This window comes from Thalassophryne amazonica, chromosome 17 (assembly GCF_902500255.1).
Source record: "Thalassophryne amazonica chromosome 17, fThaAma1.1, whole genome shotgun sequence".
NCBI lineage: Eukaryota > Metazoa > Chordata > Actinopteri > Batrachoidiformes > Batrachoididae > Thalassophryne > Thalassophryne amazonica.
The window spans coordinates 74,567,746-74,583,256 of NC_047119.1; the positions used below are offsets into that span (position 1 = coordinate 74,567,746).

At 45.5% G+C, this 15,511-nt stretch overlaps 1 protein-coding gene across 1 annotated transcript in view; it reads left to right on the forward strand.

The window, feature by feature from the left end:
• The first annotated feature begins 917 nt into the window (after window positions 1–917).
• myo5b (myosin VB) overlaps window positions 918–15,511 on the forward strand; it is a 371,481-nt gene continuing 356,887 nt past the window's right edge. Inside the window, exon 1 of the mRNA XM_034191847.1 lies at window positions 918–973. Within this exon, the coding sequence (XP_034047738.1) occupies window positions 944–973 (30 nt within the window). The 5' untranslated portion in view covers window positions 918–943. The remainder of the gene's footprint in view (window positions 974–15,511) is intronic.

Below are 15,511 nucleotides of genomic sequence, written 5' to 3' on the forward strand. Positions count from 1 at the left end.
CAATCTCAAAGAGACCAGAAGCCAGTGAAGTGATGCCAGAACCGGCGTAATATGATCAAACCTTCTGCTTTGTGTCAGAAGTCTGGCAGCAACATTTTGAACCAGTTGAAGACCCCTGATGCTGGACTGTTGTAAACCAGAAAACAAAGCATTACAATAGTCCAATCTAGAAGAGACAAACGCATGAATCAGAGTCTCAGCATCAGCCATAGACAGGATGGGACGAATCTTTGCTATATTTCTTAGATGAAAGAAAGCAGTCCTCATAATGTCCCTAATGTGGAGGTCAAAGGACAACGTAGGATCAAAAACTACCCAAAGGTTCCTCGCTTTGTCAGTATGATGTATAACACATGAACCTAGGCTAAGCGCCAGCTGATCAAATTGATGCCGATGTCTTGCTGGACCAATATATACAAAATAAATCATCAGAAATGGTCAATTTATGTAAATTTGATATTTTAACTATTTTTATATTTATTTTGATAGCACCTGTACCTGGATGTGTTGCTGTATTGTAGTTAAATGATTTTAAAAAACGTTGAAAACATTAAAGGTTGATTCAGTAATTCAGCACATTTGGAACCAAAATGGCACCGTGTTCTGAACTGACGTCACTCTCTTGATCTTAGCACACATGTGAGCACCAGCAGGTGGACAGATCAAAGCTCAAATATCAGCACAGATTTGATGTTGCTGTGAAATATTGACAGATGAAGGGTACTGTATATTTCCCGGTCCAGCAGGTGGCTGACTCGAATCTCAAATATTAACACAGATCTGTAAAGGGGTGCAGCCTAATTTCTGGTGTGGCATTTCTGTTTGCTGTGGGAGGGCCACTGGGTTGTCACGGCCTCATACCTGGGGAGGGAGTGTCGTGGGAGTGGACTCGACAGCACACTTGAGTTTCGGCACAGTCAGCGGTGGAACAGGAACTCTGAACATGTCGAGTCATTACTGCCCGTACTCAAAGGTAAGTCTGAATTCATGTGTTCACTCACACATCGACACACAGTCAGCTGTCAGTGATGTAACAACCCGAGGGGGAGGAGCCAAATCTTAAGCTTCATACTTTTTTATAAAGGTTATTCAGTGTTTCTGTTTGTGAACTGATGACTCAGTCAGAGTTAATGTCACACAGAAACAGAACTTTCATGTACACATGCTGTGTTCCACTGACGCTGTGTGATGTTGACGTGAAGCTGTGTTACACTGACGTGACGCTGTGTGACGTTGACGTGATGCTGTGTGATGTTGACGTGACGCTGTGTGACGTTGACGTGATGCTGTGTGATGTTGACGTGACGCTGTGTGACGTTGACGTGATGCTGTGTGATGTTGACGTGGCGCTGTGTTACACTGACGTGACGCTGTGTTACACTGACGTGACGCTGTGTTACACTGACGTGACGCTGTGTGACGTTGACGTGATGCTGTGTGATGTTGACGTGAAGCTGTGTTACACTGACGTGACGCTGTGTGACGTTGACGTGATGCTGTGTGATGTTGACGTGACGCTGTGTGACGTTGACGTGATGCTGTGTGATGTTGACGTGACGCTGTGTGACGTTGACGTGATGCTGTGTGATGTTGACGTGGCGCTGTGTTACACTGACGTGACGCTGTGTTACACTGACGTGACGCTGTGTTACACTGACGTGACGCTGTGTGACGTTGACGTGATGCTGTGTGATGTTGACGTGATGCTGTGTGATGTTGACGTGACGCTGTGTGACGTTGACGTGATGCTGTGTGATGTTGACGTGACGCTGTGTTACACTGACGTGACGCTGTGTTACACTGACGTGACGCTGTGTTACACTGACGTGACGCTGTGTGACGTTGACGTGATGCTGCGTAATGTTGACGTGATGCTGTGTGATGTTGACGTGACGCTGTGTGACGTTGATGTGATGCTGTGTGATGTTGACGTGACGCTGTGTTACACTGACGTGACGCTGTGTGACGTTGACGTGACGCTGTGTGACGTTGACGTGATGCTGTGTGATGTTGACGTGATGCTGTGTTACACTGACGTGACGCTGTGTGATGTTGACGTGATGCTGTGTGATGTTGACGTGATGCTGTGTGACGTTGACGTGATGCTGTGTGATGTTGACGTGATGCTGTGTGATGTTGACGTGACGCTGTGTGACGTTGACGTGATGCTGTGTGATGTTGACGTGACGCTGTGTTACACTGACGTGACGCTGTGTGACGTTGACGTGACGCTGTGTGACGTTGACGTGATGCTGTGTGATGTTGACGTGATGCTGTGTTACACTGACGTGACGCTGTGTGATGTTGACGTGAAGCTGTGTGATGTTGACATGACGCTGTGTTACACTGACGTTAAGCTGTGTGATGTTGACGTGATGCTGTGTGATGTTGATGTGACGCTGTGTTACACTGACGTGAAGCTGTGTGATGTTGACGTGATGCTGTGTGATGCTGACGTGACGCTGTGTTACACTGACGTGAAGCTGTGTGATGTTGACGTGATGCTGTGTTACAATGACGTGATGCTGTGTTACAATGACGTGATGCTGTGTTACAATGATGTGACGCTGTGTTACAGTGACGTGAGGCTGTGTGATGTTGACTTGATGCTGTTGTTATGTGTCGGACACAGCCCGGAGAACCGACCAGCGTTTGAAGGTCCCAGTATAAAATAAGCAGAGCACGGTACAAAGGATAACAGAGTTTAATGAACATAACAGTGCTGTGAAAAATATAAAAGTGCGCGGTCTGGCGTGGTGGATTGCGGTGCGCTCCCAGCAGCGCTAACGGTCCGGAGCCAGAACTGGTTTGGACCCAAGGACCCCGCCGACACCCCCCAGGTGGCCGCGACAAACCGAGTCTGTGAAAGAAGGAATCATTATGTGAGTCCACACTCAACACACAGAGAGAACGCTCAAAGGTGCACAAACAGCAAACACTTCCTGGCTTAATTACTAATCAGCTTCCCACCCTGCAGGCATGGAACATCCAGTTCACAAAACTCCACTGCAGAGGAAGCTGATTTAAATGACCAACATACAGCTCAATATAATAAGGTGTGAGGGACACCACATTTACTGACTGTATAAATGTTAGTCACAAAATCTAACGTACCTCAGGAAGTGTGCTGACGAGCGTGAGACCTCACCCCCTCCTCTTTCACAGACCGTGCATCAAACCTGGACGTTCTCTGCATCCACTGATGATGAGATGGCTCTCGAGACGACGATCTCACCCGTCTGGTCACAAGGTCGAGTCTCTGGCAAATACACACTGTGTACTCCAGTCTTAAATGCCACCATGTTCCAATCCATGTAGATGCACCACAGCTGTGAGTCCTGACGAGCCGCAGGTGATCAGGGTGAGGTCCTGATAAACTCAGCTACACAGCCACTCAGTCCCAAATGCAAGCCACCTGGAAGGAAAAACAAAAGACAGAAACAAAAGGCAGCCAGGCCCCCCAGCCATACAACAGCTGTGTGATGTTGACTTGATGCTGTGTGATGTTGAAGTGACGCTGTGTTACACTGACGTGACGCTGTGTGATGTTGACGTGACGCTGTGTGATGTTGACGTGACACTGTGTGATGTTGACATGACACTGTGTGATGTTGACGTGACGCTGTGTGATGTTGACGTGAGGCTGTGTGATGTTGACTTGATGCTGTGTGATGTTGACTTGATGCTGTGTGATGTTGAAGTGACGCTGTGTTACACTGACGTGACGCTGTGTGATGTTGACGTGACGCTGTGTGATGTTGACATGACACTGTGTGATGTTGACGTGACGCTGTGTGATGTTGACTTGATGCTGTGTGATGTTGACTTGATGCTGTGTTACACTGATGTGACGCTGTGTGATGTTGACGTGACGCTGTGTGATGTTGACTTGCTGCTGTGTGATGTTGACATGACGCTGTGTGATGTTGACGTGAGGCTGTGTGATGTTGACTTGATGCTGTGTGATGTTGACGTGACACTGTGTTACACTGACGTGACGCTGTGTGATGTTGACGTGACGCTGTGTGATGTTGACGTGACGCTGTGTGATGTTGACGTGAGGCTGTGTGATGTTGACTTGATGCTGTGTTACACTGACGTGACGCTGTGTGATGTTGACGTGACGCTGTGTGATGTTGACGTGACGCTGTGTGATGTTGACGTGACGCTGTGTGATGTTGACATGAGGCTGTGTGATGTTGACTTGATGCTGTGTTACACTGACGTGACGCTGTGTGATGTTGACGTGACGCTGTGTGATGTTGACGTGATGCTGTGTGATGTTGACGTGACGCTGTGTTACAATGACGTGACACTGTGTGATGTTGACGTGATGCTGTGTGATGTTGACGTGACACTGTGTGATGTTGACATGATGCTGTGTGATGTTGACATGATGCTGTGTGATGTTGACAAGATGCTGTGTGATGTTGACGTGATGCTGTGTGATGTTGACGTGACGCTGTGTTACAATGACGTGACACTGTGTGATGTTGACATGACGCTGTGTGATGTTGATGTGATGCTGTGTGATGTTGACATGATGCTGTGTTACAATGACGTGAGGCTGTGTGATGTTGACATGATGCTGTGTTACAATGACGTGACACTGTGTGATGTTGACATGATGCTGTGTTACAATGATGTGATGCTGTGTGATTTTGACTTGATGCTGTGTGATGTTGACGTGACGCTGTGTTACAATGACGTGACACTGTGTGATGTTGACATGACGCTGTGTGATGTTGACTTGATGCTGTGTTACAATGACGTGACACTGTGTGATGTTGACGTGACGCTGTGTTACAATGACGTGACACTGTGTGATGTTGACATGATGCTGTGTTACAATGACGTGATGCTGTGTGTTGTTGACGTGACGCTGTGTTACAATGACGTGACACTGTGTGATGTTGACATGATGCTGTGTTACAATGACGTGACACTGTGTGATGTTGACATGACGCTGTGTGATGTTGACTTGATGCTGTGTTACAATGACGTGACACTGTGTGATGTTGACATGACGCTGTGTGATGTTGACTTGATGCTGTGTTACAATGACGTGACACTGTGTGATGTTGACGTGACGCTGTGTTACAATGACGTGAGGCTGTGTGATGTTGACGTGACGGTGTGTTACAATGACGTGACACTGTGTGATGTTGACATGATGCTGTGTTACAATGACGTGATGCTGTGTGTTGTTGACTTGATGCTGTGTTGATGTTGACATGACACTGTGTGATGTTGACATGACACTGTGTGATGTTGACATGATGCTGCGTGATGTTGACATGATGCTGTGTGATGTTGACGTGTGATGCTGTGTTACACTGACGTGACACTGTGTGATGTTGACATGATGCTGTGTGATGTTGACATGATGCTGTGTTACAATGACGTGACACTGTGTGATGTTGGCGTGATGCTGTGTGATGTTGACATGACGCTGTGTTACACTGACGTGACACTGTGTGATGTTGACATGATGCTGTGTGATGTTGACATGATGCTGTGTGATGTTGACGTGATGCTGTGTGATGTTGACGTGACGCTGTGTTACAATGACGTGACACTGTGTGATGTTGACGTGACGCTGTGTTACACTGACGTGACACTGTGTGATGTTGACATGATGCTGTGTGATGTTGACATGATGCTGTGTGATGTTGACGTGACGCTGTGTTACAATGACGTGACACTGTGTGATGTTGACGTGACGCTGTGTTACACTGATGTGACACTGTGTGATGTTGACATGATGCTGTGTGATGTTGACATGATGCTGTGTGATGTTGACAAGATGCTGTGTGATGTTGATGTGATGCTGTGTTACAATGATGTGACACTGTGTGATGTTGACATGACGCTGTGTGATGTTGATGTGATGCTGTGTGATGTTGACATGAGGCTGTGTGATGTTGACATGACGTGTTACAATGACGTGACACTGTGTGATGTTGACGTGACGCTGTGTTACACTGATGTGACACTGTGTGATGTTGACATGATGCTGTGTGATGTTGACGTGAGGCTGTGTGATGTTGACATGACGCTGTGTTACAATGACGTGACACTGTGTGATGTTGACGTGACGCTGTGTTACACTGATGTGACACTGTGTGATGTTGACATGATGCTGTGTGATGTTGACATGATGCTGTGTGATGTTGACGTGATGCTGTGTGATGTTGACGTGAGGCTGTGTTACAATGATGTGACACTGTGTGATGTTGACATGATGCTGTGTGATGTTGATGTGATGCTGTGTGATGTTGACGTGATGTTGTGTTACAATGACGTGAGGCTGTGTGATGTTGACATGACACTGTGTTACAATGACGTGACACTGTGTGATGTTGACATGATGCTGTGTGATGTTGACGTGAGGCTGTGTGATGTTGACGTGACACTGTGTGATGTTGACGTGACGCTGTGTTACACTGATGTGACACTGTGTGATGTTGACATGATGCTGTGTGAGGATGACATGATGCTGTGTGATGTTGACAAGATGCTGTGTGATGTTGACGTGATGCTGTGTGATGTTGACGTGACGCTGTGTTACAATGATGTGACACTGTGTGATGTTGACATGACGCTGTGTGATGATGTGATGCTGTGTGATGTTGACGTGATGCTGTGTTACAATGACGTGAGGCTGTGTGATGTTGACATGACGCTGTGTTACAATGACGTGACACTGTGTGATGTTGACATGATGCTGTGTTACAATGACGTGATGCTGTGTGATGTTGACTTGATGATGTGTGATGTTGATGTGACGCTGTGTTACAATGACGTGACACTGTGTGATGTTGACATGATGCTGTGTTACAATGATGTGATGCTGTGTGATGTTGACTTGATGCTGTGTGATGTTGACATGATGCTGTGTGATGTTGACAAGATGCTGTGTGATGTTGACGTGATGCTGTGTGATGTTGACGTGACGCTGTGTTACAATGATGTGACACTGTGTGATGTTGACATGACGCTGTGTGATGATGTGATGCTGTGTGATGTTGACGTGATGCTGTGTTACAATGACGTGAGGCTGTGTGATGTTGACATGACGCTGTGTTACAATGACGTGACACTGTGTGATGTTGACATGATGCTGTGTTACAATGACGTGATGCTGTGTGATGTTGACTTGATGATGTGTGATGTTGACGTGACGCTGTGTTACAATGACGTGACACTGTGTGATGTTGACATGATGCTGTGTTACAATGATGTGATGCTGTGTGATGTTGACTTGATGCTGTGTGATGTTGACGTGACGCTGTGTTACAATGACGTGACACTGTGTGATGTTGACATGATGCTGTGTTACAATGACGTGACACTGTGCGATGTTGACCTGACGGTGTGTGATGTTGACGTGATGCTGTGTGATGTTGACGTGACGCTGTGTTATGTGTGATGTTGACATGATGCTGTGTTACAATGACGTGATGCTGTGTGATGTTGACGTGATGCTGTGTTACAATGACGTGAGGCTGTGTGATGTTGACATGACGCTGTGTTACAATGACGTGACACTGTGTGATGTTGACATGATGCTGTGTTACAATGACGTGATGCTGTGTGATGTTGACATGAATCTGTGTGATGTTGACGTCAATCTGTGTGATGTTGACGTGACGCTGTGTTACAGTGACGTGACACTGTGTGATGTTGACATGACGCTGTGTTACAATGACGTGACACTGTGTGATGTTGACGTGATGCTGTGTGATGTTGACGTGATGCTGTGTTACACTGATGTGATGCTGTGTGATGTTGACATGAATCTGTGTGATGTTGACGTCAATCTGTGTGATGTTGACGTGACGCTGTGTTACAGTGACGTGACACTGTGTGATGTTGACATGACGCTGTGTTACAATGACGTGACACTGTGTGATGTTGACGTGACACTGTGTGATGTTGACGTGACGCTGTGTTATGTGTGATGTTGACATGATGCTGTGTTACAATGACATGATGCTGTGTGATGTTGACGTGATGCTGTGTGATGTTGATATGACGCTGTGTTACAGTGACGTGACACTGTGTGATGTTGACGTGACGCTGTGTTACACTGATGTGACACTGTGTGATGTTGACATGATGCTGTGTGATGTTGACATGATGCTGTGTGATGTTGACAAGATGCTGTGTGATGTTGACGTGATGCTGTGTGATGTTGACGTGACGCTGTGTTACAATGATGTGACACTGTGTGATGTTGACATGACGCTGTGTGATGTTGATGTGATGCTGTGTGATGTTGACGTGAGGCTGTGTGATGTTGACATGACGCTGTGTTACAATGACGTGACACTGTGTGATGTTGACGTGACGCTGTGTTACACTGATGTGACACTGTGTGATGTTGACATGATGCTGTTTGATGTTGACGTGAGGCTGTGTGATGTTGACGTGACACTGTGTTACAATGACGTGACACTGTGTGATGTTGACGTGACGCTGTGTTACACTGATGTGACACTGTGTGATGTTGACATGATGCTGTGTGATGTTGACATGATGCTGTGTGATGTTGACAAGATGCTGTGTGATGTTGACATGATGCTGTGTGATGTTGACAAGATGCTGTGTGATGTTGACGTGATGCTGTGTGATGTTAACGTGACGCTGTGTTACAATGATGTGACACTGTGTGATGTTGACATGAGGCTGTGTGATGATGTGATGCTGTGTGATGTTGACGTGATGCTGTGTTACAATGACGTGAGGCTGTGTGATGTTGACATGACGCTGTGTTACAATGACGTGACACTGTGTGATGTTGACATGATGCTGTGTTACAATGACGTGACGCTGTGTGATGTTGACATGATGCTGTGTTACAATGATGTGATGCTGTGTGATGTTGACATGACGCTGTGTGATGTTGACGTGATGCTGTGTGATGTTGACGTGAGGCTGTGTTACAATGATGTGACACTGTGTGATGTTGACATGACGCTGTGTGATGTTGATGTGATGCTGTGTGATGTTGACGTGAGGCTGTGTGATGTTGACATGACGCTGTGTTACAATGACGTGACACTGTGTGATGTTGACGTGATGCTGTGTTACACTGATGTGACACTGTGTGATGTTGACATGATGCTGTGTGATGTTGACATGATGCTGTGTGATGTTGACAAGATGCTGTGTGATGTTGACATGATGCTGTGTGATGTTGACAAGATGCTGTGTGATGTTGACGTGATGCTGTGTGATGTTGACGTGACGCTGTGTTACAATGATGTGACACTGTGTGATGTTGACATGATGCTGTGTTACAATGACGTGATGCTGTGTGATGTTGACTTGATGCTGTGTTACAATGACGTGAGGCTGTGTGATGTTGACATGACGCTGTGTGATGATGTGATGCTGTGTGATGTTGACGTGATGCTGTGTTACAATGACGTGAGGCTGTGTGATGTTGACATGACGCTGTGTTACAATGACGTGACACTGTGTGATGTTGACATGATGCTGTGTTACAATGACGTGAGGCTGTGTGATGTTGACATGACGCTGTGTTACAATGACGTGACACTGTGTGATGTTGACGTGATGCTGTGTTACAATGACGTGAGGCTGTGTGATGTTGACATGACGCTGTGTTACAATGACGTGACACTGTGTGATGTTGACATGATGCTGTGTTACAATGACGTGATGCTGTGTGATGTTGACTTGATGATGTGTGATGTTGATGTGACGCTGTGTTACAATGACGTGACACTGTGTGATGTTGACATGATGCTGTGTTACAATGATGAGATGCTGTGTGATGTTGACTTGATGCTATGTGATGTTGACATGACGCTGTGTTACAATGACGTGACACTGTGTGATGTTGACATGATGCTGTGTTACAATGACGTGACACTGTGTGATGTTGACATGACGCTGTGTGATGTTGACGTGATGCTGTGTGATGTTGACGTGACGCTGTGTTATGTGTGATGTTGACATGATGCTGTGTTACAATGACGTGATGCTGTGTGATGTTGACATGATGCTGTGTTACACTGATGTGATGCTGTGTGATGTTGACATGAATCTGTGTGATGTTGATGTGACGCTGTGTTACAGTGACGTGACACTGTGTGATGTTGACATGACGCTGTGTTACAATGACGTGACACTGTGTGATGTTGACGTGATGCTATGTGATGTTGACGTGATGCTGTGTGATGTTGACGTGACGCTGTGTTACAATGACGTGACACTGTGTGATGTTGACATGATGCTGTGTTACAATGATGTGACAATGTGTGATGTTGACATGATGCTGTTTTACAATGACGTGACACTGTGTGATGTTGACGTGATGCTGTGTGATGTTGACGTGACGCTGTGTTACAATGACATGAGGCTGTGTGATGTTGACGTGACGCTGTGTTACAATGACGTGACACTGTGTGATGTTGACATGATGCTGTGTTACCATGACATGATGCTGTGTGTTGTTGACTTGATGCTGTGTGATGTTGACGTGACGCTGTGTTACAATGACGTGACACTGTGTGATGTTGACATGACGCTGTGCGATGTTGACGTGACACTGTGTTACAATGATGTGACACTGTGTGATGTTGACATGATGCTGTGTTACAATGACGTGGCACTGTGTGATGTTGACATGATGCTGTGTGATGTTGACATGATGCTGTGTTACAATGACGTGACACTGTGTGATGTTGACATGACGCTGTGTGATGTTGACATGACACTGTGTGATGTTGATGTGACGCTGTGTTACAATGACGTGATGCTGTGTGATGTTGACATGATGCTGTGTTACACTGATGTGACGCTGTGTGATGTTGACGTGAATCTGTGTGATGTTGACGCGAATCTGTGTGATGTTGACGTGACGCTGTGTTACAATGACGTGACACTGTGTGATGTTGATGTGATGCTGTGTGATGTTGACGTGATGCTGTGTGATGTTGACATGATGCTGTGTGATGTTGACATGATGCTGTGTTACAGTGACGTGACACTGTGTGATGTTGACGTGATGCTGTGTGATGTTGACGTGATGCTGTGTTACACTGACGTGACACTGTGTGATGTTGACGTGATACTGTGTGATGTTGACGTGATGCTGTGTTACACTGACGTGACACTGTGTGATGTTGACGTGATGCTGTGTGATGTTGACATGATGCTGTGTTACAATGACGTGACACTGTGTGATGTTGACGTGATGCTGTGTGATGTTGACGTGACACTGTGTGATGTTGACATGACACTGTGTGATGTTGACATGATGCTGTGTGATGTTGACATGATGCTGTGTGATGTTGACGTGATGCTGTGTTACAATGCCGTGACACTGTGTGATGTTGACATGATGCTGTGTGATGTTGACATCATGCTGTGTTACAATGACGTGACACTGTGTGATGTTGACGTGATGCTGTGTGATGTTGACGTGACGCTGTGTGATGTTGAAAAGATGCTGTGTGATGTTGACGTGACACTGTGTGATGTTGACATGACGCTGTGTGATGTTGATGTGATGCTGTGTGATGTTGACGTGATGCTGTGTTACAATGACGTGAGGCTGTGTGACGTTGACGTGACGCTGTGTTACAATGACGTGACACTGTGTGATGTTGACATGATGCTGTGTTACAATGACGTGGCACTGTGTGATGTTGACATGATGCTGTGTGATGTTGACATGATGCTGTGTGATGTTGACATGACACTGTGTGATGTTGATGTGACGCTGTGTTACAATGACGTGAGGCTGTGTGATGTTGACGTGACGCTGTGTTATGTGTGATGTTGACATGATGCTGTGTTACAATGACGTGATGCTGTGTGATGTTGACATGATGCTGTGTTACACTGATGTGACGCTGTGTGATGTTGACGTGAATCTGTGTGATGTTGACGCAAATCTGTGTGATGCTGACATGACGCTGTGTTACAATGACGTGACACTGTGTGATGTTGATGTGATGCTGTGTGATGTTGACGTGATGCTGTGTGATGTTGACATGATGCTGTGTGATGTTGACATGATGCTGTGTTACAGTGACGTGACACTGTGTGATGTTGACGTGATGCTGTGTGATGTTGACGTGATGCTGTGTTACACTGACGTGACACTGTGTGATGTTGACGTGATGCTGTGTGATGTTGACATGATGCTGTGTTACAATGACGTGGCACTGTGTGATGTTGACATGATGCTGTGTGATGTTGACATGATGCTGTGTTACAATGACGTGACACTGTGTGATGTTGACATGACGCTGTGTGATGTTGACATGACACTGTGTGATGTTGATGTGACGCTGTGTTACAATGACGTGAGGCTGTGTGATGTTGACGTGACGCTGTGTTATGTGTGATGTTGACATGATGCTGTGTTACAATGACGTGATGCTGTGTGATGTTGACATGATGCTGTGTTACACTGATGTGACGCTGTGTGATGTTGACGTGAATCTGTGTGATGTTGACGCGAATCTGTGTGATGCTGACATGACGCTGTGTTACAATGACGTGACACTGTGTGATGTTGATGTGATGCTGTGTGATGTTGACGTGATGCTGTGTGATGTTGACATGATGCTGTGTGATGTTGACATGATGCTGTGTTACAGTGACGTGACACTGTGTGATGTTGACGTGATGCTGTGTGATGTTGACGTGATGCTGTGTTACACTGACGTGACACTGTGTGATGTTGACGTGATGCTGTGTGATGTTGACGTGATGCTGTGTTACACTGACGTGACACTGTGTGATGTTGACGTGATGCTGTGTGATGTTGACGTGATGCTGTGTTACACTGACGTGACACTGTGTGATGTTGACATGATGCTGTGTGATGTTGACATGATGCTGTGTTACAATGACGTGACACTGTGTGATGTTGACGTGATGCTGTGTGATGTTGACATGATGCTGTGTGATGTTGACATGATGCTGTGTTACAATGACGTGACACTGTGTGATGTTGACGTGATGCTGTGTGATGTTGACGTGACACTGTGTGATGTTGACATGACACTGTGTGATGTTGACATGACGCTGTGTGATGTTGACATGATGCTGTGTGATGTTGACGTGATGCTGTGTTACAATGCCGTGACACTGTGTGATGTTGACATGATGCTGTGTGATGTTGACATCATGCTGTGTTACAATGACGTGACACTGTGTGATGTTGACATGATGCTGTGTGATGTTGACATGGCTTGTCGCCCAGGACACAAGAGTCAACAGTTTCCACCTCTGCTGCCTCAGGCCCATCTTTCGATGGCAGACAAGATCCCCAATATCAAAGTCCTGGAGCGAGCAGGGCTTTTATCTGTCTTTGTGATACTTAGCCAACACCACCTCTGTTGGCTGGGTCACATACAGAATTCATGGACTGCCTTCCTCATTATTATTATTATTATTATTATTATTATTATTATTATTATTATTATTATTATTATTATTAAGTAGGAAAAAGACAAGCAGCAACATTAGACATAAAAAGATGTCTTTGACTTCAGGACATTTTGGTGTAGAGGAAAATAAGTGGCTGTTTTAAGTGGACAGTCGAAGAACCCTGACCACAGCATGCAGATCACACTCCTGTCCACAAGGTGTGAGGGGCGCTGTTGAGTCGAGCAGCTGCTTGCTAACCGACCGCAGCAGCAGCAGAAGAAGAAGAACTGGCGAACACCTGCGGCGTAAAGAGGAAAAGAATCTTTGGACGGACCGTGAGTTTGTGAGCGAACAAAGAGAAAACAGAGCCGCGTGTGGACATGTGGAGCAGAACAGGACACCGGAGACACCAGACCAGATAAACGGACCCGGAACACTCAGCGGGACCATGTCGGTCCGAGACCTGTACACGAAGGTGAGTCAGGCTGCACCTGGTCACCGACAGGACCAAAGTCCGAACCACCGAACAGCCGATCAGAACACCGAACAGCCGATCAGAACACCGAACAGCCGATCAGAACACCGAACAGCCGATCAGAACGGACACTGGCGGAGTTAGACTTTTTTCCTTGGGGTGGCCAAAGCTCCACAGATTATGACAATTAATTTGTTTCAATCAGTTGCAATCAGAGTCTCTAAATGTTGAAATATATTAAAGTAGCTAAATATTAAGCACATCAGAGATGAGATTTTTGTGTGTACATTTCAGTTTATTAAGAAGCTACAAAATGTAATACAATTTTTCAACAGCACCAACAACATGACACCATTTAGACAACGAAAATACTCCACACACAGTTACAGTTACTCACACACATAGGGGCTTTTCTGTTTGGTCACAGCGTAGAGAGGGTCCAAATCAGTGTAGGGGTCCCTATGCTCAACTACCCTGGCGTTAACCTTACACACACACACACACACACACACACACACACACACACACACACACACACACACACACACACACACACACACACACACACACAGGCTGGTGGGCTGGGTTGTGCCTGCAGGGGTCAAAATACATTTTTTAACCTACTTGCATTGGTGCTAGTAACAAAAACAGCTACTTGTACAACCAAAAGCCAGTCTTGTATCAACCTTAAAACTCCTCCTCTGATGTGTCAGACTCTTCCTCTCTGGGGAGAGTTTGAGGGAAGAGCAGCAGTGGCAGACAGTTTTTTTTTTTCACATGTGCGCGCAAACGAATCGTCCATGAAGATTATTTCATTTATTAATTACACAGATGTATAATAAAACAAATGGTGACTGGTTTATAGCACAATTATAACAGAGTTTGAGGGGCGAGAGAGCGAGGAACTACGGTGCCCTGGAAGTGTCATTGCGAAATGTTTGCATGTGGAGAGAATGCGCACATTTTATGATATTGTGCACTCGTGTTAAAGGGCACAATCTACTTAAACATGGCCACAATTTGTAAAACGTGCACTCAATTATTCAATATTGTCTTGACACGTAAATGTTGGCTATTAGCCAACAAACCAGCAGACAGTGTAATACATTTCCCCATTAGAAATGGATCTGGTCAGAGTGTATCATCATGGTTTGGGCGCACAAGGACATACAGAGAACTCCAGCTGCCCAGCATGACATCATCAGCACATTAAAAAGGATGCTGAGGGCGAAGCATCTCCCCGTCGTGAGGATGACAATTTAGGTCATATTATGAAGTTCATTTTGAATGAAAGGAAAACGTGTGCATGTTTTATTAATTTGAGAGCACATTTTATTAATTTGAGAGCATGTTTTATTAATTTGAGAGCATGTTTTATTAATTCGTGGGCTCAATTAAAGGAAAACGTGCACTCGTTTTATTCATTCGTGGGCTCAATTAAAGGAAAACGTACACACAAATTATCACCGCCAGAAAAATGTGCGCAAGTTTTATTAATTTGAGAGCATGTTTTATTAATTCGTGGGCTCAATTAAAGGAAAACGTACACTCGTTTTATTTATTTGTGTGCTCAATTAAAGGAAAACGTGCGCACAAATGATCATGGCCAGAAGAAAT